At 28.4% G+C, this 26,623-nt stretch overlaps 1 protein-coding gene across 1 annotated transcript in view; it reads right to left on the reverse strand.

Moving 5' to 3' along the window:
- Positions 1–210: 210 nt before the first annotated feature.
- The window catches only part of LOC123304978 (acid sphingomyelinase-like phosphodiesterase 3b), a 984,284-nt gene continuing 957,871 nt past the window's right edge, over positions 211–26,623 (reverse strand). The window contains exon 9 of the mRNA XM_044886559.1: positions 211–487. Within this exon, the coding sequence (XP_044742494.1) occupies positions 211–487 (277 nt within the window). The remainder of the gene's footprint in view (positions 488–26,623) is intronic.

Raw genomic sequence — 26,623 nt, forward strand, 5'->3', positions numbered from 1 at the left:
TAATTTTACTTATTTTTTTTTTTTTTTGTTAAAATTCAATTTTTTCAAGTATTTTTTTCTTTTTTTATAATTTAATATTATTTATTTATATTATATGTATATATATAAATAGTAAAAATAATACATATAATTATAATATATTTAAAAAAATTTATAGGTATATTTTTTTCTTTATTTCTTTTCACATAAATAAATAAATATTTATTAAAATCATCGAGAATATATGGTAATTTGTTTGAATGTATTGTGTATTAAAAATAATGAAAATAATAGAGTGATTAATACAAATTGATTATTTATTAAATAATATAAATGCTTATTATTGGGTGCTTGTGAGGATAATGCACTTGCTGCTGTTTTTATGCATTGTTGATATTCATCATAATTGACTCGTGTTATAGCACAAAAATGTGTATGAGCGCAACTTACTTCACAGTTGCCATCTAATGGTGATTTATATATACTTACCGAATTTGCAATAAAGTATCTGAAACAAATTGAAAATAAATTATGAAATAATATATTTTTTAATTATATTAATTAATATTAAAATAGAACATAGTGAATTTTGGGATTAATAAAATTTATTGGAAAAAAAAAACTAAAAGTAAAAAATAATTTCAAAATAATTATTTCCAGCAGTAGCTTTCGTTTGAACTGGTAATAATTTGAACACGTAATCTAAGCTTTTCTGGTTGAAGCAATACCGATCATCTTTGGCCAAAAAATTATGAATAGAAAATGTCCATATATATTTTTTTATGTATTTTTAATTCTTTGTTCACACCGTTATTACATAGTTAAAAATATAAATACTGTTTAAAGTAATTAAGTGTAAAAGAATATTTATGATAGAGAACAGTTTTGAGATGTTTAAACGCAGTCCTTTTGTCTCTCTCTGTTGATGACGTATTAATATGTGAGCTGTCAGTTGGTGACAGTTCAATGTACTGTTTACTACAGGTGTAATACCATACAAAATATATGGTAATATGATCATATAGTAATATAGTCATTAAAACCATACAGTATGTCAACAAGTCTGACAAGCCACATTCTATGACGTCACGTCCGTTTTAGAAATTTGAATTTCTCTCACTGAATTTGTACTTATATTATTTAATTGTAAGTAATTAAAAATATATTAACAAGCCAATAAACTTGCGGAAAAAAATATTTGAACCAAATTTAAATTTCATGAATATTTTCTATTGGCGTCGTCTTTAAAAGGAAATTGATCACAAGGAAAATATTGAGATAAGTGTTAAGTTAAATATGAATTTTTTTGTGCATTTCAGACAGATAACTAGAAGTTCATGATGTTATAAATTTATCAAGCAAATATTATTGAGTTCGAGTTTCATTTTTGACGTAGACTATAGACTAAATCCTTTCCAAAAGTATTAAGGTATCAGAGTTGAGTCAAAGAAATGAAAATAAGTTTCTTTGAAAAATTTGTTGAAAAAAAAAAATTACGTTATAACCAGAAGTATTTATATTATAAGGATTCATAAAAAAACACAATTCGCCTAAGTAGGGCGCAAGTAAGACTTTCGATTACATTATAATTTAAAAAAAAGAAAAGCAAACGTATTTGAACGTTTAAATGACTTTGCTTTTGTAGGCACGTAAACATGCTTTTACCTATATCATTAACTTAAGATTTTTTGAAGCCTCATTATCGGAGTTTTTTTCTCCATAAGCGAATTATATACATAATAAGCTTTCGAGTATAGGAAGTTATTGTATTGGGTCCGATTTTCGAAATCGGAATTTTCAACATATCGTTTCATGGTCAGGACACGGCATCAATACCAATTTAAATAAGAAGTATATACAATGCTTAGGTAAGACATCACGAGACCTGCAAATTTGTCTCATTTATAGAGGTATTCCAATTACCCAATTTCTCAGATATCCAGGTATAAAAAATATCTGTTTCATTTTCAGAGGTTTCCATCAATAGAGGTCAGAATACAGGTTCAGAATCTCAGTTTTTGGGGAGCGATTGTTAAATAGGACTTAAAAGATGTCATCCATGCTTTTATATTATTTTGGTAATTCACGCAGGGAAAGTTTTAACACCTTTCAAATATCTTGGAGTTTTAGATTTTCAGATTAACAGGATAGACAAGTTTTTCAGTTCTTGACATGAAATATTGAGACGGGATCTTTACTAAATATTCCGCCATGACAGAATTCACTTTTTAAAGTGAAAGTTTTATCGGGTAGACACTTATGAAATAAACCCGCTTCATATGCGTTAAAAATATCATCATCGGAATAATTTCGCAGAAGAACTGGCAGTTGTTGTCCATTGGCTACATTTGTTAACATCAACACCGTTAATTTCTCAACAAATTACTTTTTATACCGTTAGAAAAATTATACCGTTTCTTTTTTTATTATAATTTTTTTTTTTTAATTTTATTAAATTATGATATCGACTTCGTTGAAGTTTTGATCGAAGCGTACTAACGGCATTATGATTTGAAAATAATTGCATAACATTCGGTCGAGTCGGTCGGGTTTTTATTTTTTGTAACTATTTATTATGGTGGGAAGTTATTCGCGTGGATCTCAATTGTTTTAATTTTGAATTTAATATCCTTCTTGAATTTATGTGAATTAAATGTTGAATTTCAATTTCCAGCAATTTGGATTTAAAATCTGATGACAGTGCAAATGAATCCATTCTACTTCTGGTAGGTCCACACGATACCAACTTCACACAGACTTCTATAGAATTTTGCCATACCATTATACCTTTTGTTTGCACTGATTTGTTTCTTTTGTTTGCACAGACAAAATAGACAAAATTCTATAGAAGTCTGTGTGAAGTTGGTGTCGTGTGGACCTACCATTAGTAAGAAATTTATAGGAAATACCTAATTTAATTGCGCTTTCTCTTCAATTTCCAAATTCTAATAAGTTTTATTTTTCGAGACAACTTGTTTTGATATTTAAGTGGTAGGTTTTTCGAAAAATAAAATCTCGAAAATTGTAAAGTAAAAATTATCTAGTAAATTAAATTTTGTTAAAAACTACAGAAATAGAAGTAGAATATATCAAGAAGGTAATTAATACATAAATCGAGAAGCAAAATAATTCCGAAGATATATTATTATCGGCTTAACCGTAAAATTCATCAATTAAAAAATAAGCCCCATAAAAATAAGAACATTTCTTTGTATATAAAGAGAATATACGAATAAAAAAGTTTTTTTCTATTGATAACTCACCGTATATATCTATCTATCTATACATTGAATTTTTTATTGAATATATTAACGAAGAAAAACTTATAAAATATCTTTAAGCAAAATAAAATTTTCGTGTGAGCTTTCTGTGTGTTTTTTAAACAATTTAACAAAAATATAAAGTTTAAAAGATTTACAACGTGATATACGTACAGAATGTACTTGCCATGCATGCCAAGATATCAAGACGAAACTAAGAACCTTCAGCTTTTTATACTCTGCATATATGAAATATATATCAAGGTATACTAATTTTAGTCCCAAGTTTGTAACGCTTAGGTGTTCCTAAAATCACTTAATTAGTTCATTAGCGCTGATTCATCCGTCTGCCGGTAAAAAATATCAAGCTGAAATTTTTATAGCGTGCTCAGGATGTAAAAAAAAGGTTAAGATCGAGAATGAGCAACATATGTCAATAAGGATTCGGGCTCGTAAAACCCATTTTGTGAGCCGTTAGGGATAGAAGAAATGTTAATAAAATATTCCTTATATAATTAAAAACTTGTTTGTTTGAAACATTATTTTGTAAGCATAACTGATTTGCTGTGAGCATATATAATTATTACAAAACTTTGATTTCTATCTTCTCCAAAACTATAAAAGATAGGGAATTGAAAATGTGCAGGTATATATATATATATATATATATATATATATATATATATATATATATATATATATATATATATACATTATTTCTAATATTAAATTTCATATCATAAAATCTTACGTTAAAATGGGTTTAATCCCTCCCCCACATAAGCATAGGAATAGTTTATTACCCGCCCCCCAATGATTGCGTTATTAATGAATGGTCCCTTAGTTAAATTTGCTTAATCGGCTAATCCATCAACGACATATACAATAATATAGACTAAGCTAATTAAATCGAAGAAAGTTTGTACCAATCTGCTTGTTCTATAAGAGAAGTGTTAAAAAAATTTTAACACTTACCAACTTTTTTTATTTTCATTTATGATGTGTCGGCAACATTAGATTTCCCTCATACCCAACATTTCCATATTTATCCAGTGTAATTACTTCCCACCCCTTCCATTGAAAATTTGTTAACTGGTCTAAATATAATGTTTTGCAACTGAAAAAGATCTAGATACTCTAGTTGCAAAATATAATTGGATTATACCTACATAGAGACAAAGAAGAGATGAAAGAAGAGTAGGTTTGTGTCCATATCCGAATATTTACCGAATATTCGCAAATTAACCTAAAGTTTAGTTCCCGTACTAATTTTTCTTTTATCTATACTTTTGTTCCGGCTAAAGTGGCATCACTATATGAAATGTTATTGCTCCTCAGCTATTTTTTTTAAAATATTTTTTTTTAAATTCAGTGAAGAGAACATCCTGTATGCGCACAAAATAGCGTAAGGGATGAAATATAGTAATCACGGGAGAAAATCGTTTGAATTAAACACTAAAAACTTTTTGTTTTATTGTATATATTTTTTTATAAGAGAAGTAACAAAGAAAATAGAGGAAAATAATAATAATGCCTTGTGGATATAATTTATAATAGGAAAATTACAAAAATAGAAATTTATAGAATACCTACAGTGCTTCATGCAAGAAAACCACTATAATCAGCCAGATCCACACTAATCCTAGCGTTATGGAATTTGTCTTTCTACGGACATCTTGCCACTTTCGAGTGTCGCACAAAAATAATATTTGCGTTTGTTATTCAATTATCTTCTGATAAAAATGTTGTTTACAATGAATCCATCTGATTTCCATCAATTTTTATTGAAAATATTTCAACCTCAAAAAGTTCGTGGTCCGGAGATAAAAAAGAGTACTATAATACTATAGTTAAAATGAGTCAACCAATTTTTGTTGTTTATAATCAATTGAATTGGGAGTAGGTATGTAAAAAATTAGCTAATTATCAAGGGAGTGTTAAGGTATGCCGAAATAGGAACATTGATTCAATTGAGCTTTCGAACAAAAGTTGTTGGTACTAAAAATGATGAAAAATAAAAAACTGTATCGTATTTTTGAAATTTAAAATATGCGTGGAAATATTAAAATAAAATTTTAAGTTTCGACTAATTTTAATTAAAATATTTTGCACTTTTTCTTTCAAACCTTGTTAAAACAAATTGCATGTTTTTCATTTTCGGTGGTAATTTGAGAAGTTTTCCTTATTAGAAAGCCTACAGCACCGAGAATGAATCAAAATTAAGGAAGAGGCTTCAAATATTAAAAAAAATTGTTTAAAAACAACAAAACTTGTGCCATAACTATATATATGTCCCAATTCTAGTGCTATTAAAAAATCTCTAAAAATCTGACAAACCACAAAAAATTCACAATCACTTAAAAATATAATAAAAAGTGAATGAATCTCTGAGTGTGCCAACAACTTATATAACATATCATCAGTCATACAATCAGCCCAGAAATTATACCGTGAAATGAAAAATCAACATATTTGTTTCATCTGAGTTCCAGGACATGTCAATATAACTGGTAATGAAGGAGCAGATAAAGCAGCAAAAGAAGCTCTCACTAATGGCATATACAGAGTTTTTCAGCATAACTAGTCAATGGGGCGTTTTTAAAACGAGAAGACACATTTACAATACAATGGCAATATAGCTGAAATAATATTATAATTGGATCCATTTAAATATACTTTTTTATTTGGTTAGATTATTACCTGTAATAAAAATATCTCATAAGAATAAAGTATAATATCTATTTATAACACAACAAAATAATAAATAATTTGTATAGTCATGTAATTTGTTTGTGTGTAGACGTGTAACTCATTATTTTGCTGCTTTATAAATAGAAACAGATACTTCATACATAAAGGATTATCTTATTACTTAAAGAAATAAAAAAAGTCTATTTAAATGGATCCAATATTGTTTCAGCTACTTTGACATTGTATCGGTAAATGTGTCTACTCCTTTTAAAAACTCCGCATGGACTAGCTTTGCTGAAAAACAATGTATATTCTCAATGTCACAACTAAAGATCTTATAAAACACAATCCAAAATCTTTATTAAAAAAAACACGAACCTGGCAAGAAACTCCTCTACACTACAATAAGCTAAGCAAAATAAAATTCGATACTTAATTCTGGAATACCTAAAATCAGATAAATCGCAGATATGAAGTGGCACACACAGTCTGAGAATTGATCACAGCTCAACTCTTATGTAACACATATCATACATCCTTAACAACGGAACATATCTTACAAACATATGGTGCAAAAAATTTTTACAATGACAACGAATTGCAAATCTCGCACTCAACGTAAAGGGCATACTCGAAAATATCGAAGAAAACATACTAAAACTATTTACCATCCTAAAATTTACTAACCTATTACACCTGCTATAAACTCATTAATTTTATTGTTTAATTTCACACTGTTACAAAACTCTAAGCAACGTTGAAAACAATTTATAATTTATGCTTCTACATAGAAGAATGGTAATAAATGCTGGTTTTAAGCCAAAAAGTGCTTTATAAAACTTTTTAACGGAAACATTATTAATATTTTTTAAATCTAGAGCGTCATAATGATATTATATTAAGAAATTTCTCTGTCTAATAGGGTACTTTCAGTAGTGAAAAATAAATTAAGAAATTTGAAAAAAATTAAAATTTATGTAAAAATAAACTTAAATATTTCGAGTCATAAAAGCATATTTTTCTTTTATAATATTACAATTAAAAATCGTAATTTTTAAGCTGTATATACGCTGACCTAAAACGCGGGTTAGCCCTGCTGTGATGTCATATTGGTATGACCCATAGACAATCAGCTAGTTCAGTGTAGACAGCTGGGTATAATATATCCATATATAATAAATATTTATATTTATTATAATAAGTTGTCTATGAATATACCTGTCCAACTTATAGTCTGGTTCACATATACGATTTTTTGTATATTCTCGGAAAATTACGAAAATTTAAACCATAAAAAATTTAAACAATTCGAAAATTAAGAAAAAAAAAATTTTTCCATTTGTTAATTTTCAAATGTTAATAACAAATTGAAAAATCAAATTTTTAAAACGGCAATTTATTTGTAAGCCTATTAAGAATAACTTCATGGAGGGAAAAAAATTCTGGGGTTTAAGTTTAATAATTATAGAAACAATTGTTAGTTAACAATTACATAACTAATGGAAAAATTGGGATAGAAATTTTTAAATCACGGATTATTGTTTATTCATGTATCTCAAAACTACATTAATTATTTTATTTCTTAATATTCATATTTTATATGTTTAAATAATTTTTATTGTTAGTAGGTCTCAGAGACAGAACGCGCACGAGAGCCAGACTTGCCGTATTTTGAGCTATTTCCAGGGCTCTGTAAAGGTTATAAATATTAGAGATACAATTCCGGCAGTCGGAACTTTACTTTAAGAAATTTCTTCATCTTTTTGATTCTCTTTTCAGATTTTGAAAATTTTCAATATTTTTTGAGTTATTAAAAAAAAAAACTGAGCCCCCTATTTTCTTTTTCACTTAATTGTTTATAACTTTTGCAATTTTTTTCAGCGCCATTTCGGATTTTTCAGTAAACTTTCTACATAAAATTACGAATCGAATGACACCTATTTCATAATTTTCCGAGAATATACAAAAAAAATCGTGTATGTTAGAAAAAATCGTACATGTGAACCAGACTATTATCTGTATCAGTTAGTTCAGTGTAGACAGGTATAATATATCCATAGATAATAAATTGTATTTTTTTTTAATTATAATTAGTTGTCTATGAATGTATCTGTCAAACTTATCTGTTTTATTTCGTATAATAATACCGATATTACGTCATCAATTTGGACGCCCGCGTTTTTGACAGTATAAAAAAGGTTTAAAATTCAAAAAAAGGTTTAAAGTTTTTGGCAAGAAAGCGTATGTATTTTTCCGAAATAAATTGTTGGTGGCTTTTTTTAGCAAAATCAACATTTTGAAGTACTTTTTCAATTATAGTAGAATACCCTATTGCGAGATTAACATATAAATTTCATCTGATCCCTTACGATAAATGGACTCGAGATTTCTTAAGAATCTCTTAGAAATATTCTTAACCAAAGCCAATAGTGTGGATCCGGCATAACAAAAAAGAAAAAAAAATGAAGCGAACGTTATACAGAAAGATTGTAAATTGTTTACACTTAGTATTAACTTTCTTTTAATTAACAAGGATTATAAATTATTATTACTATTATTATTGAGGGCAGAACAGAGAAAAACAGTAAGCGGGAGTAAAAAAAACAATGTAAAATTATGTTATTTGTTACAAAGAAAAATAAGTTTTTCTCAATATATATGTAGGTACATAAAAACATTTTAAATACTTGCTGTCAAAGGAACACATAATTTTATACCTTAAATTTTAATTATAAATTATAATCTACCCGGAAACAAACATATTTTTTTGTGTTTGAGTGGAGTAGGAAGAACAGACGATCGTTGAATAAAGTATATTCTGTTTATAGTCAGAGTTATACTTTTTATCTTTTGAAGTTATTATTTTTAATAAGTTTATTGTTTGTTTGTTTCTATCTATTGACCAACAGTTATAGAAAGTATACTTTGAAATAAACATATATTATTATATTTGTTAAAATAAAATTTTATAAAGATAATAATCAGTAACACCAAGTAAAATAATTGATAACTAGATTGATACCCGCCCGCTTCACTGGGCTTAAAAGTAAAAACCGCCGCTTTATAGCCTCCACCACCCTCTCTTGATATACACAGTTTTCAATTTTGTTAAATGTAAAATAGTCATAATTCATTGAGTATATCAGAATAGTTGGCCATGATTTGTTTCACATTTTTATTTTATTTTTATATTATTAAAACTGGTGTTGGACATTTACTATTTTAAATATTTACAAAATTCTTTAATTTATAGTTCAAAATGATGATCATACATCTGATCCATCTATAATCATCATTTTGAACCATAAATTAAAGATTTCTGTAAAAATTAAAAAATGGTTAATGTCAAATTAAAATTAATTGTTTTATGTTCTTAATTTTTTTTAATATATCTTTTTATATCTTTATAGTTCATATATTATTCTGATATATCAGCTATATTGCTGTACAGTTTCATTAAAAACCATTCTCTAGTTTTAGCGTGAAAACGTAACAAACAAACAAACAAACGTTCTTACTTTCACATTTATAATATATAGGGATAGGGGTAGGGATTGAATAGAATTATCCAATGTTTTAAATTTTTTTTTTTAATATCTAGTTGTTTTATTCATTTAACTAAGTCGTTAAATAATTATCTCTCCCCTGCATGAAAGCCAAATAACAGCAGTATTTGGCTCACTCGTTCTTGAAAAATCTGCGGTAGTTCAATTTATGGCCAAATGGATTTGACGTTGACATATTTTAGATTTTGACGTTGACATATTTACGGATGTAAAAGAATGACTGACTCAATTGAATTAGAAGTGATAGGTCATGCCTGGTGTATAAAATACCATGCTCGTATGGTTAAACTTATGTAAATCAGACTAAACAAAAATTAAAAATTAGAATTGGACAAAACAAAACGGATTGTAAGCCTGGGATTTTGAAGTCTTACAAACAGCATTATCAATTCAAAAGTGAATATAATTTTTTTTTAAAGTTGAAGTTTAAGATACCGAGGACAATCTGAAAAGAAATGAAAGTGAAATGATTTTATAAAAGCTCGCAAGGTCTCAATTACAGATAGCAAGGTCTCAATATACAGTGACATCCCCAATATTTTGAGAGCTAATTTGTTAGATACATTGATAAAATTCAGAGACTACCTATTTAGATAAGTGCCATTGCTGTGACTGTGATGAGTTATTGCATCTATTATATTTTTTACCAGAAATTATTTGGCTTATTATACTTACTAAGGATAGGTAATAATGAATAAGGATTGGTAAATATATGTTCCCGAGATTTTGAAAATCTATTTGACTAATCTTAGTCTTAAATCTTTGTACAAATTGTTTGTATTTATTTTATTTTTATACAGCCATTTTATATCAACTTTTGACCAAAAAATCCGTTTTTTTGAGTAATTTTGTTTCACAAAAACATGTGCATTTGTTTTATATTTTTAATTACGACTAATTTTGACACTTAGGAACCAGAAGACGATATTACTAAAACATTTTGCTTGGTTCTTTTGTTTCTGGCTACTGTAAGCGATGCTAGAATGGAAACATATTCACACCCCCTTTGTAGAATTATCACCGTCAGCATGTTGTAAACATGTTTTTTTAGTAGAATTATTATTATTAAGTTAAATCAATTAAACTTGAGCTGAAAAAAAAAACCTAAAAAAATTTCCTTCTTACTTTTAAAATCTCTATTTGAAGCATAACCATTTGATCCTTCTTAATTTATTGCGTTTGGTTAATTGCATTGTATCATAGCAAATCTATATCCACACATATTATGTATTTAGTAGAATATGCCTTTAAGGTAAAGAGATTGTTATACTATTGCGTATATTTGGTTAATTGTTTAACTTGGGTTAATATGGTACATAAATACATATATACAATATACATGCATACATACATATAAATGATCTGATCAACTGACCAAGCCATCATCTAACCAAACAACTAACCAACGACCAAATAACAATGAGATGTACCCGAATAATAATAATGGTCTTGATTGTATATCAATTGTTAAACAGTCTGACCCATAAGTCTTTAGTCAATATTAAATGAGAAATATTATTAAGGGAAGTTAGTTACAGAAAAATGTGTTGTAACATTTTGGAGCGAAAAGGTCAGGCTATCATAAAGTGACCTTGAATTTAACTTTGGTTATTGATAATAAACAATTTACGCTCTGCAGATGACTCTCTCTTAATTGCGAGTAATGAACTAGATCTACAGTGTTTATTAAACGAACTTAATACACGAGTGCTACTTTTTGGCCTTGAATGAATGTTTAAGAGACAATTTTTATGATTCTGTCCAAAAGCTCCAACATCACATTAAATTTAAAATTAAATAACACCGATGTAAAACAAGTTCACCAACAAAAATACTTAGGTCAAATAGTGACAAGTGATAGGAAGTGAGGATGATAAAGTGCTATTATATGGTCTGTCTTAGTATACGTCTGCGAATCGTGGACAATATCACAGCGAATGCAGTCAGCGTTGAAAGCATTTGAGATGTGGATCTGGCGTAAAATTAAAAGATACCATGGACTGAACATATATCCAACGAAACAGTTTTAAATAGTATTGGTATTAAAAGACTTTTATTAAGTATAATTTGGTTAAGGCAATTGCAATTCGGCTCATGTGATTAGACAGCAGTCGATAGAACATTTAGTATTTACTGAAAAATCACCGGCAAAAAATCAAGAGGACGCAAAAGAGAAATGTTTATAAAGTCCTCAACAAACAGAATTTATCGATTTCTGAACTGATTCACGTGCCTATAATCGTGATTCACGGAAAGCCATGTTAGCCAACGTCCGACAATACATGGTAATTTAGTAGTAGTATTGAAAACTCAACTCAGGTTCGTAATTAATAATACTATTAAGTTACTGAGAAGAGATGTAAGTTTTATTTAAATTAGAAAGTTGTTTCTCATAAAATAGCTAAATATGTTTTCTAAATATGAATAGATTCATAGGATTCGTATTTAGTGTTCTATTTTTAATTGGGAGAGAAATCTTCTGAATTTGCAACAAAAGTTTTCAAAAAAAGACCTTAGATTTCCTTATAGTAAATTCATGCTTTCATGTTTTAAACCAATAGATATCAGTCATTAATCCTCATACATTGTTAGCTAGGGGAATAACTTAACGTTAGGGAAGTTTAGGCGCATCAATCAAAGCACAGAAAAACAGAAGTTAACATCTAGCAAACATAAGAAAAAAGGCTGTTACCAAATCTGAGTAGCTACGAGTAACATTTCTTTCTGGACCTAATTTAAGAGTCTATTTTTCAATCAGGATATAAGTAACGAGTAGCTAATTCATACAACCCTTGTTGTCATAGATTGTAGTAAAAAAAGTTGTATTTTTGCAGAATTGGAGAATTGGTGATTTTATGATTAGATATCATTAAAACTAGAAGAAAAGTCTTTCAGTGTTTCAAATACATGATAGCTTATAGGTAAATTTTGAACGACCTTAAAAACTCGAGTTTTAACGAATTTGTCCCTTCAAAGATATTTAATCTACTCGTCAATGACGATCAAAATTCATAGTTTGAGAAAGTTTGATTCCGGAAAATACAGGGCTCCTTGTTCGTTCTTTGTTAAATTTTTCTTTAAGTAATTTTTATTTTTCTCTTTACCTTCTTACATTATCATTTTGCGTTATTGAATGCAAAAATATAATTTCATGTTGAGCTGGTCTTTTCATGAAAGGGTACTTATGAAACAGACTATATACAGTACATATACCTACTTACTAACACATAAATATATATATTTTAGATCCATTTAATTAATTATTATATTAAAGGATATAATATAACTAACTAATTACCTGCATTCAATGTGATAAGGATAAATTGATTGTTTCATTTTATGTAAGGGATAATTGGCGAATAGAAGGTTCAACCTACTACCTACATAGGGAAAATATCTTGTCTTTTTTGTTGGTCAATTGGTGTTTTATAGAATTAATTTTAGGTAGGTAACATAAGTTAAGTAGGAAAATATTTTCAATTTTGTTTACAGAAAAGTTCAATTAATATTGTATTTTGGTTAAACTTTCTTGAAACTTTAGATACAGGCCTGATCAAAAGTCAAAAGGGATGAAATTCTCTAAAATTATAAGATAAGGCTATTTTCACATAAATAGTGATAATTTTGTACTAAAGGAGTATTTATCGGTTGAGTAATTACTTGGCAGGTCAACTTGAGGGAACATTTCACTTTCGGATCATATCAACGTAATTTCTGAAAAGACAATATGTAGTGTACACATTCAGTAGTTAAAATATTCCTTAAATAAAAACCTTAATTTAAAATCTCAATTTTAATGAAAATAGGTAAAACTTATTTTTGGCCTCTTCAAGGATCACCTTTAAATGATCGGTTTGAGATGGTTCTTGGCTTCTTTTTCTTATATACGTTAATCATTGAACATTTAATGCCTCAAATTCCATGTATTCAGGCAAAATAATTTTCATAAAAATCGAAACTCGAATTTTGGATATTTTAAAGAATGACTTTTTTATCGGTCGAGTCTTTTAAAAGAAAGTTATTGACAAGAGGGTGTGTCGAAAAAAATGGCAGGAAGTTTCAAGTGTTTAAAGGGCTGAAGGCGTAGGAAGTAAAAAATAAAACCGCCAACAGTCAACTTTGACAGTTACAAACTGCCGGTAATTTTTTTCACGTATTCTATTATCAATAACTTTCGTTTAACATATTCGATAGACAAAAAAAAATTGGAAAATCAAATAGCTCGATTGCCGTCAGTTCGATACTCAAGCCAAGATTAAAACTTCAAACTTCATAATCAATAAGTCTGAAAAAAATCATGGAAATTTCTGTTCATTGTGAGTTAACTGTATATTATATTTGTTATACTACCTTCCTTTCATTGTAAATATCGGAATGTAATAACAATTCAATTTCTTGTTACAAATATTATCAATTTGCAAGATATACGAAGTAAAGGGGATGACATGGAATGGGGGTGGTATTAAATGATTACACGTTGATGATGTAATCTTCTACACCTAAACCGTTTTATGGATAATAACGTATGTATGTGTTTAGTTTAGTGTTGTAAACATGTTTATTATTATGGTTTATTCATGTTTTGTTCCGTTATGTTGATTTTAGACAAATATGTTTTTCTTATGTGAAGATATTATTTTATACATAAAGCTTTTTTACTGTTATTGAATTAATTCTGAGTATCGATTTTAGTACATAGTGTGACATAGGGTTACGTAACAAATCACCCAACGACAGTTCATCCGCGACAATTCACCTGAAACTACCCGCAACAATACACATACAAATGTTATCTTGACCTCATTAGAGTCATGGTCACCTTATGAATCGGAGAGCGGACGTAATCACAGGTCTAAGGCATGTGTCAACAAAACCTTAGACTAGTGATAACCCGATCTTTTTACAGGTATAGCCAACACTTGTATCAGAGATTAAGACGGTATCACAGGTTTAGCGTAAAACCCGCAAATCTATGCTTACTTGACCAAACTAGAGGCATTAAAACCCATAAAACATTGATGATTTTTTATCACAGGGAAAAGCCAAAAATTCGCAGACTCATGTTAAGCCAACCTCATTAGTGGACGTAGTCAAAAAGCTGAGGTAAAATCCAAAAACTCGACCCCATTACAGGCATGGTGCCAACCTGTAAACCAATACGTACGTTTATAGGCCAATCTGTAAACTAATAAATATTTAAAAAATATTTTCGTTAATTTTCGGATTCTTGGTCGCCAGGTGATATATCGTAGATGATGAAATTAAAACATTAATTTCATCATCAAATAATTTTTTGCACAGAGGAATCAATTTTAGTCAAGCAATATGCTCACAATTAAAAATAACTATACCAAATAAACTCCTCATATCAGGCAGTGAGGGAGATCATCTCCACCTGCACATCGCGCTTGTATCAGCCATCCAGCCACCGTTTCATAAATATTGTAGCGAGTCGCCTACCGTTTAATTGCAAGGACTGAGGGTTCTTGTACCCCCTTTAAGTAACATCTGAGTCAATCACACCAGCTGCTCTTTGTACTAAAAATGTTGTTGCATACATAATTGAACTAATTTAATAAAAATTGAATAATCCTATAAAATTGTGCTCGATTTAAGCAAAAACACATCTACACAATAATCAAATCATTCCTATTAACTAAAACAAAATCAATTTTATTAGATAGATTAGTTTAAAAAATATAAAAGAACCTTTGAACGCACAGTAAAGAATATTGTCCGTAAAAAGATTTTAATGGTTCATTGCTTGTCGATTTTCTATAATAAATCACACATTCTATAAATGCCCTTTTATATAACAACCAAACCTATATATCTATCTATGCATTATATAATTCTATAAAAGCTAAATAGTTGATGAGTCATTTCGATTTTATTAAATCTAAACATGTCACATACTTAAAATAAAGGTACATTCATACCAGCTATAAACACACATATATTATATATACAATTATACATATTGTATTTTCACATGCTGTATATGTAGAAAAAATACGAATAACTATTTTTTATACATATTTGTTTTCACATGTCCGGCGTGAAGTATTTGATTTAGAAAATAAAGAAGATCGAATGTTTAACAAAGAGATCTGGTACTTAGGACGTCTCCAAGGGAGGCAATTACCAAACTGGAAAAATTAACTAGTAATTGTCTGCTCTTATTTGGTATTACCTGTCGATGGATTTAATCTTGCAAATCTTGCGAATTTTTGCATCGTTTTTGGCCTACCTTGCCCCATGAATTTGTTTTTTTTTTACTTAAAGAGTTTTTATATTCTATATTTTACTTCTATAAATGTTATATGTTTGAATGGAAGATGTCGGGAAATTATGACAAATAAAAAATACTTTTTCGAAAGAATACAACCTGTAATTTTTGTATAAAATATTGTTCGTTTTTAACATCAATAAAATTCTGCTGTAGTACACACTAATAGAAGACATATACCGAGTGTAACCAAAGAAAATGATTTTATATTATTGGTTTGCTTTATATCTATATATTATGTTATATATATATGTATAAAAGCAGGGGCGTCACCAGCCAACAGGCCAGAGGAGGGTCAACCTGAAAGATGCAGAACTTGAATTATATTTTTTCATAATATTATGTAAAACGACTCTCGGTTGTCGCGTATACCGATTACAGTGACGAGCAAACCAACTGTTTATACACTGGCATATACTCTAAAGCTTCAATCGATCATTCTATTCATATTAATAATACTTTCACAGTACCTTTTAGGCCGCGAATTTATTATTACAGTAGCATTTGAGTATATATGAAAGGTGAAGCGTATCCTATCATATAATCAGTTAATAAAAATGGGTGGACAACGTTAACCAAATAGACTAGCACATCATTAATTAATATTTTGGCAAATAATTCAAGTCAACGTATATTCGTACAACGATTAAATATAGTTTCAGACTTTCAATTTATAGAGATGCATTCATATCATACCGCTTGTGAGGATAATAATTATTTTTTTATGATTGTAAATATTGTATATTAAAAAAACCTTGGCAACATTATAATATACGTTGATCTATATTTGTTTATAAAGTTATTAACTTGGAGTTCCCATACACAAAAATCCCATGGTAGTGCTCACTTACGTTACTTAAGGGAAGTGTGCACACAATTTCATGCTTCTAGGCTCAGCGGTTTTGGCTGTGCGTTGATCGATCAGTCAGTTTCCATTCTTATATATATAGATATATATTCAGGTAAAAAAATTATCTGTATAATTCATCTTTCGGTTACACTCTATAATAAAATTACATCGGTGATAATATAAAAGCGTGTGTTGATCATTTTGATTATATAGTAAAAAGAAAAAGATGTTTAGTCATTCTGTTTTATGTATGTGAATTAATATATTATATATATGTTTATTTTGTACATATACGTCCGATCATACTTCGTCCTTTCTTCTGTAAGGACGAACGATAACCCCATTAACTCTAAACTAAACCAAACCATTATTCAAGGAAAAATTGAACAATAAAAACAAATTTAATGTATATACCAAACATAGCTACACGTACATCGAACTATCGATAATCTTTTTGACAACATGCAAACTTTCTCATTTTTATACCATGCATATATGAAATATACATAGTATATTAAGTTTAGTCCCAAGTTTGTAACGCTTAAAAATAATGATGCTAGGAAAAAAATTTTGTCATAGGTGTTCATAAAATCACCTAATTAGTCCATTTCCGGTTGTCCGTCCGTCCGTCCGTCCGCCCGTCTGTGGACACGATAACTCAAAAACGAAAAAAGATATCGAGCTGAAATTTTTACAGCGTACTCAGGACGTAAAAAGTGAGGTCAAGTTCGTAAATGAGCATCATAGGTCAATTGGGTCTTGGGTCCGTAGGACCCATCTTGTAAACCGTTAGAGATAGAACAAAAGTTTATATGTAAAAAATGTTCCTTATCAAAAATTTTTGTTTGAAACATTTTTTCGTAAACATCACTGTTTACCCGTGAGGGCGCCAATTAGGCGGAAATTTTATAATATGTACTATACTTGATTATCAGTTATGTATGTGTCACATGTTTGTATGTGTAATGTGATAAAGAAATCAACACTGACTATGCATGGCATTTCAACAATTAACTCAGTCAATTGTTTGTTTTCACTTGTTATTTATATAATATTGTTTTTTATACTTTATATTGAGACATTAGATTTTTTTAACTTATTTTTTCAATCGAAATATTTGAGGTAATTGAACTACGAAAGATGAATACTAACAATGTGCAGTATTTAGCTTCTTTAACCCGAGTCTTCTCCCATTCAAACATATCTATTATTTTAATTTATTAAAAAAATATTTATATGGAGCTGACAGTACAAACTTTTGTTACCCTATCTTGCTTAGGTAGATATAATGACGAATAATTCATTATTAGTGCACCTCTTTTCCGAGAGAAACCCAAGTTTTTAATAACTAATTCGTCCATATTCATAAACTATAAAGCAGTAGCCCCAAAAACTGTTTCTTGAAATGGAAATTTCTGTGGTTCAAAAGCATCGTGACAATGACTGTGTATTTAATTTTCTGGCTTTTTCAATTGTGTAATCGTTGAAAGAGCAGATGGTTAACGCGAGGTATTAGTCATTGTACAGTTGTTCAATTAAAGCGTACAATTTGTTCAATTTTCAATAACAACAGGAAATAAGCTGGGTTGTCGGGTCAAATTACAGGTCATATGCCGCTGTATAATCCATTACCGCTTTAAGTTTTCCCTTATATTCTCAGTAAATATTATTTGTACCGATTATAGTGTACAAAAATCCAAACCTTTTTTTAATAAATTTTTCTCTGATAAATTATTAATAAATTGATATTTACCACGAAAATTCAGCATAACGGTTTTCACTCTCTTTATGAGGTCGAATGTACCGTAAGTACGAGCAAAATAAAAAAAATTAAGGAGTTAAACACTATCTCGCATGAGACTCTTGCACGAAGAGTCGGCATACAAAGCCTACACATTAACGCGACGGCATGATGCTCTGGCTTGCCAAACTGGTTCGTCTGATTACTATGTATAAAAAATTATACAAAGTAGTGAATCTGTATACTGATAATATGACGGACTTTCTTAATAGCTTAACAAGTCTATAGAACGGGTTGAAATTTAAGAATCAATCAAGAGCGTTCACGCTTAAAGCAGCATTCAAGACATTGGGACCGATATTTTCTGTTTATTTGTGGTTCATGTGATCCTATATAGCTTGAACGCTTGTACTTTAATTTTTATTTTGTTTTTAGAAGAAGTTGTGATCTCAATTTTGTTTTTCAACGTTTCAAGAGTTAACTTGACTTTCAAATGCAATAAACACAACTAATTTACGTTTTCACTGTTATTACCACATTTCTATTGCTAATTTACACATTTCCCACAACTTCAATAAAATCTTGTAAAAACCAAATAAAATGAAAATCACTTTTAGTCTTAGGGCTTACGGTGATATTTTCATCGGAAGCTGCATTTTATGCAGAAAGCAAGCCACTTTACCCAGTGATACTAGGGACCAATATGAATGATTTCACCCAAGGAAACACAAATTTCATCCACCAGAATTCAAGATGGCGGACCTTTTCCAAAATGGCGTTTACATAATTTAAAAAATATATAGAATCAAAACGGTTGCATCGATTTAAGTGATTGAGATGTCAATCAATTTTAATTAGCATCTCTAATCAAAAGAAAAACATACCACTTAAAAAAATAAAGATGGCGGTCGAATATTAAGAAAAATGTGTAATTTTTCCATAAATTTTTTCATTCTAGTGAATATAACAACTAAATATCCTATGATATGGTCACATATTTTTTTATTTCAATAAAACCTGATAATAATAGATAAAAAATAAAAAAAATTGCTTGAAAATCCGTCAAGAAGTTTTTGAACTATACGAATTACAAAAGAAGCGCCTGGTTTTGAAAGCCTTCATTGCACGTAATGTGATGCAATGTATATATACTCCTGTATACATGTACTTCTACCTGGAAAGTACTCCGAACTTAATGAAATTTTTACAGGCTATTTGAGGGTACTCTAGGATGTCTATAATAAGTTTTAGACCTTGAGGACCCTGTGCTAACTTGAGTGAGAGGGGCAAAAACACCAAAATTTTCAGACTTCTTACAGTTTTTCGCTTATATCTCCTTACTTAAGCCAATTATGCAGACGCCATTTTTGAAATCATTCATATTGGTCCCTAGTATCCCTGGGTAAAGTGGCTTACTTTCTGCATAAAATGCAGTTTCATTTTGCTAAGCCCTATGACTATTTCTTTTGCTTGAATACATAATTCTAATGGATTTATTGACAATATTTTCAGAGGAAACTAAGTATTTATATTTCGTAGAAAACTATCTCATTTCATTTTTTTTAATGAAAAAAGTTGACATTAAAATGTTATTAATATCAATGATGGAAAATCGTTGTATAAACTATAACTTGATCGTGATGTCAAGAATTAAGAAATTCAGAACTATGAGGTAAATACTGACTATAAAGTAGTCACGTCACAACTTTCATAATATATAAAATTTTAAATAAACATAGAAAACTTTTATTTAAATTTATAAAGTAAATACCTTCTACTTCAAGAAAAAATTTACTTATGAAATACTGTTAGGTCAAAACCAACAAGATATTTGTGAGTACGCTAAACGAAACTAAGATTTTTAGTATAAATCGTCTTATAAATTAATTAGAAATGTATATTGATCTATTATAGTTGATACGTTATTGTTAAAATTTTGCATTAGGAAACGCTTATTCCAGTTAAAAAACTAATTTTTTTTTCCCGCAAATTAAAGAAGTTTACAATTCCAGCTAGAAATTTTGGTGTATCAATATCGATTATGGAGAAAGTGAATTTACATAACAACTGACTTAGTTAATTGTTGAAATACCCTTTACAGACAATTTTGAGAATCATCACATTATACTTTTATAAATAAAATTTTCAATAATAAAAAGAAAATTCATGTGGGATAAATGGCAGCCATTTTTCTCGGAATTTTTTTTTGTTTTTTGGAATCTACATGCTATAAAATAAAGTTTTTACGAAAAAAGTTTTTCTTAAAAAAATTGATCCCTTGGCCCCTTAATATTATCGCATGATTTTAATCTGAAACTCAAATTAATAAACTCATTATTTGAAACTAGCTACAAATTTTAAACTTCCTTTAGTTTTTAGAAAATATAATTTGAAGTTTCGCCCAGATTTGCATATCCCAGAAAAGATTGACTTTTTGCCCCAAAAAACCCCTGCATACTCATTTTCATGAAAATCGTTGGAGACATTTGCATACATATTATATATATATATATATATATATATCCTTTCAATATATAAGATTAATTAGTTCCAAGCCATCGAAATCGAAAATTATTTACATATTTTACGTGCTGCTTAAAATATCTAATAAAATAATGTTCAAAAACTAAAACCCCGACGCTCTTACAAAATCGTGCTCTTAAAAATATGAAATCGTTATTACAGTCGGGGGACCTCTCTTCGGTCCTGTGAAAAACTTGTTACTCATCGAGGTCCCCGACTTTAATGACGATTTTACGTATCATTACAATTTCAGATGAAAATGTTTTCTTGTTTTCATACTTTTAAGAGCACGATTTTGTAAGAGCGTCGGGGTTTTAGTTTTTGAACTTTATTTTATTTAAACTATTTTGGGGTTATAGCTTCGTTATAAAGTATTACAATACATATATTTTTGAAAAGTGCTAGTTACACCCTATAATTTGATACCCGACACGCTTTCATTAAATGGAGATTTGTTTTTTGATCATAACTTTATGTCCTCTAGAGGGCGCCATAATTAATTTAATGTGACGTCAAATAGCCTATAACCAGCGGGCGATCAAGACGCTTCTAGCGATATCTCATTTGTCAAATTATGATAAGTAGTTTAGAAGCTAGGTGGGAACAGACGAAAATACATACACTTTAAACTATTCTGCGGTTATGTTTTCGTGACAAAGTATACCAATATATATATATTTTTGAAAAGTGCTAATTACGCCTTTTAATTGGATACCAAACTCGCTATCATTAAATCGAAATTTGTTTTTCGATCATAACTTTATGTCCTCTAAAAATCGCCATAATTAATTTAATGTGACGTCACATAGCCTATAACCAGCGGGCGATAAAGACGCTTCTATTGATACCTCATTTTTCAAATCATGATAAGTAGTTTAGAAGCTAGGTGGGAACAGATGAACATACATACATATGGACCAAACACATAACCCTCGCCATTGTATAGTCGGGGTAAAAACTGATATTTAAATTAAAATATCTGATACTCAAATAAAATAGTGAATTGTGGCTGTAAATTGTGATAATTTGAATCTAATGGTATAGTAATGATATACCTGTACAAAAATTCATATTATTTGGGTTACAAAACTTCAGCTAATGTGCTAAAATAGATAATTGTATTAAGACACAAAAAATTTTGTTGTTGTTTCCGGCTTTATATTATTCTTTGCTAAAAATTACGATTCTAATTGCTGTGTATGGAAATAGCAGCAACACTTATTGAACATAAGCATTTTTTGGAGACAAAATATTCTCCAACACAAGTAGTTTTACTGACTTACCGTCACCCATGAAGGTACTTATTTCTTATTTCCTCTTTTTAAAACTCTTCCCAGAAATTTTTATATACATTTTTTTTCTTCAAATTTAATAAAGTCCTAAGGTTTACTTTATTTCACAAAGGAAATAAACTATAAAAATAAGAAACGCTATACTACAATTTGAAGCTTTGAAAAATTATTAGTAAACATCAGACATGATTCTGAGAAATTTCGTTATCTTAATTATGTAATATAAAGCTTACTGTAATTACAAAAAAAAATAACCTGATTCTTTTGTATAACATCTGTAGTTGATTGAATAAATATATAATTGCAATGTTATCACGTAATATTCTAGAAAAATTTTGTAATATGAAATGCTATATTTAAAACAAAAATTGAAATAGGTATCTATCGTAAATTTGTTAAAAACTAAACAAATTGAAACAATTTTACAACTAATATTAACTTTTTAAATGGGTGTTTATATTTTTTAACTGATCTAAAAAAAACATAATTTTAGTTATGTTATATTCAACTTTGATCTACTATATGATGCACTGCAGTGAAAAAAGCTTCTATGTGAAAGTTTAATAAATTTGAAACAGTTTCATATTAGTAAACTAAATCGAAACTAAAAATATTATCAAAAATACAAACAAATCGTAATGGATGGATATGATTTTTAGAAGGTACTCCAATAATTGCCAGGTAGAGTAAATTGATTAAAAATTATGCTTGATTTAAAAAAAAAATAATAATAATAGTAATCTCTATCCCTATATATTATAAATGCGATAGTAAGCATGTTTGTTTGTTTGTTTGTTTGTTACGCTTTCACGCTAAAATTAGCGAATGGTTTTTAATGAAACTGTACAGCAATATAGCTTATACTTCAGAATAACACATGAGGTATAATTTATAAAGATGTAATAATAAAAAAAAATTTTAATTAATTTAATTTGACATTACCATAAATTACAGATTTGTAAAAGTAGTCATTTGACATTACCATAAATTACAGATTTCTGTAAAAATAGTCTGATATACTCAATGAATAATTACGACTATTATACATTTAAAAAAATAGAAAACCATACATATATTTTACCTGTGTAAGGGGGTAAGCGACAGAAATTTTATCAATTTTTACTTTTAAACCCAGCGAAGCGGGTGGGTATCACTCTAGTATGTTAATATTTTTTGGAATTATTTCTTAAAAATTTAAGTTGATGTAATACTTAAATAATGCGAAAACACTGAGCCTGGGAAAAAAATACCACGTTTTAATTAAATATGGAATTCACAAAGTTTTCGCCACTAACAACTTGTGATTATCCGTTTTGTTTGATTATTACTTCATAAAAACAAAAAACAGAATTAAAAGTAAGTTTGATGCCCAGGATGTCGGAGTTATCCGGACAGTTATTTTTTTAAAATTAAATTTCTTTTGTCAAAGAAATGATTCGTTCATTCATTATTGAATTATCTTTTCATGCAAACTTGTTTATGGTCAGCGGGCTACATAAAGACAACCAATACATAAATTTTTGACTTATCTAGTCATTTAATCACTCAATTTTTAAACGTAATATTTCATTTATCAAATGTCAAATAGCCCAGTTAATTTTTTTACAAAGTCGTTACTCTCAAATAAAAAATATTTTTCAAGGGTCAAGTATATACTGCACTTAAAAGTAGAAAATAATTTTTGGATTGAGTCATTGAGCGTATACAACTAATTAAAACAGCCATTTCTAGCCAACTATTTGAAAATTCTCATAATTGGTTCATATTAAAAACATACAGGAAATATTTGCTTAAATCCTTGTTTTTCATTTATAATAATTTCATAGTATTCTACTATTAGACAGTAATTGCACAAAAATTAGAAACATATTTACTATGCATATAAAATAATGTACAAAAGTTTTTATTCTACAACACAAACTTTTTAAAATAATTTGCAAATATTAACTTAAAATAATTAATACACACCACAACTACTAATTAAATAAAAAAGACTCAAGTTTTTTTTTTAAGTTGTTATTATAAAACTTTATCTATTTAATCTTGTTCATAAAAAACAAAACAAGAAAAAAGATTTCAAAAGATTGTTAAACTAAATTTGTGTAGAAATTAAAATCGGTCAAGCATAAATTATCATGTACTGTGTAGTTTTTAAGATACAATAAAGTGATAAAATATTTATCTAATATTTTATTGCAAGCTTCATTTTGCGTTATTCTTTGCTATTTTATGCAACATAGTGATACTAGTTTATTAAATAGTTTAACTGTTCAGTAAAACATAGGGTACAAATAAAAAAGAGGTGGTCAATTTTCGTAAGATCTACCTTTAATCTTAAAACTAAATAAAATAATTGCAGGTACAATCTTATTCCGTAACGTAATATATTAAAGCCTTTAAAATTTACGTGACATATTTGTCCGCAAATATCACAAAACTTCGTAAAAGAGCTGTTTAAAATGCAGTGTGTGACTGATAATTTGTTTTTAATTTTTTAACTGTAAGGTTTTTTTTTGGGAGGAACATTAATCATGGATGAATGATATAAGATTTTAACACGTATGTTTTATTAATCAATCAATTATTGGCGCAATGCAACTCAAACAGACAAATGACCAAATTTCAGTGAATTTTTAACCGACTTCAAACAAAAAAAGGAGGTTCTGAATTCGAGTGTATTTTTTTTTTGTTTGTTACCTCAGAACTTTCAACTGAGTGAACCGATTTTGATGATTCTTTTTTTTTTTTTGTTCCCATTTTACTCTCAGGATATTTGAAATTAAAATTAAGGTATTTGACCATTTCTTTGGAGCCATTTTTTATCTAAAAAAATGACAAGAATGCTTGCTTCTTACTTTGTGGGTGCAAAAAATTCTGTGCTAAAGTTAAAAATACACTTAAAAGTAAAGATGATATGGCTTTAAGATGACTAATAAGAACTAAAATAATGTGTTAATTTCATTGTGAAATTCATTCAATGTCACTAATAGGCTAAATACGGTTGTACTGTCTTATTATGAACATGAACGAATCGATCTTTATGCAATTATCGTCGTACTTTCCTATAATGAATCAAAATCGATCTTTATCAATCCATACTTTTGATGAATGTTCGAGAGTCAAAAGAAATATTTTATTGTTTCCGATTTTAGGTGAGAAAAAACCCAACGATTGGAAATATAACGGAAATTGTACATTTGATTATCAAATACCCCGAAAGATCAAATAATTTTAGTAATAAAAAGTGAGTGAATTGCAAAAATTTTCCTATCTCGTCAACAAAAAGAACATTTATTCAGAAAATTAGAAGCCGTGAATTTAATTTTCTTGTTGGACATATATTCAAGAGCAATAAGAGTCTATTCAATAGTTTTTTTCCTGCAGGCTAATCATAGGGGAGCTTACTCTGATTTTTCTCTGACTTAGATATTCGAAAAAAAATTTGAATCTAGATTCCGCAATAGTTTCCGAGAATATGTTTGTTTAACAAAGTTTATCTATTTTGTAAACCACCAATATTAAAAACAAAATAAAAAATATAATCTAGTGTGGAATTTTTTTGAGTCTTGAGATTTTAACAACTATTTATGGAAGCTATGTGATTATTTCAAATATATTTTTTCCTTGTACCAGAGTTAAATGAATTTTATTTTATATAATAATAAAATAGGACGAACATAAATACTTTAGTAAATTTTAATTTCATATACTTTTAAAAAAAAACCTTCTCCAGTTCTCCGTCGTATTTATATGTAGATACACTTACATATACAGAGTAATTTTTTAAAAAGTTGCCACCCTTTTACTTTGAAAGCGAAATGGAAAATCATATTATGTGAAAACTAGGTTTGTCTCATTTTAAGGGGGAATAAAAATACAATATTTAGTTTTTTTTTTACAAAGAGACTAGCTTGATACCCGCTCGCTTCACTGGGCTTAAAAGTAAAAACCACCGCTTTATAGCCTTCACTTCTCTTGATCTCACGTATCACCCTTCCATAACACATGAAGGGATTGTTTTACGCAACTAAACGATACGCACAGTTTTTAATTTTTTAAATTGTAAAATAGTCATAATGGATTGAGTATATCAGAAAAGGTGGCAGTGATTTGTTTGAAATTTTCTGTTTTAAATTTTTACAGAAATCTTTAATTTATTGTTCAAAATTTTTTCGTAGATCTCCATTTTCGGAACATAATTTTACGTTTCTTAAGATTAAAATTTGCAAATAGAGTTTAGGATAAAAATTTTTGTATCTAAATAAAAGTTACTTGGGAAATTTTTAATCTGAAATTTTGCGACAAAGAACAAGAATCTGCTATAAAAATAATTAAATAAAACACAATTGTTTCCTGTTGGATCATGTAGGTATCCCCGCTTAAAAAACTAAATAATGTATATTTTCCATCCAGAATTGAAGTAGGTTGGCCC

Source organism: Chrysoperla carnea, chromosome 1 (assembly GCF_905475395.1).
Source record: "Chrysoperla carnea chromosome 1, inChrCarn1.1, whole genome shotgun sequence".
In the NCBI taxonomy this organism is placed as follows: domain Eukaryota; kingdom Metazoa; phylum Arthropoda; class Insecta; order Neuroptera; family Chrysopidae; genus Chrysoperla; species Chrysoperla carnea.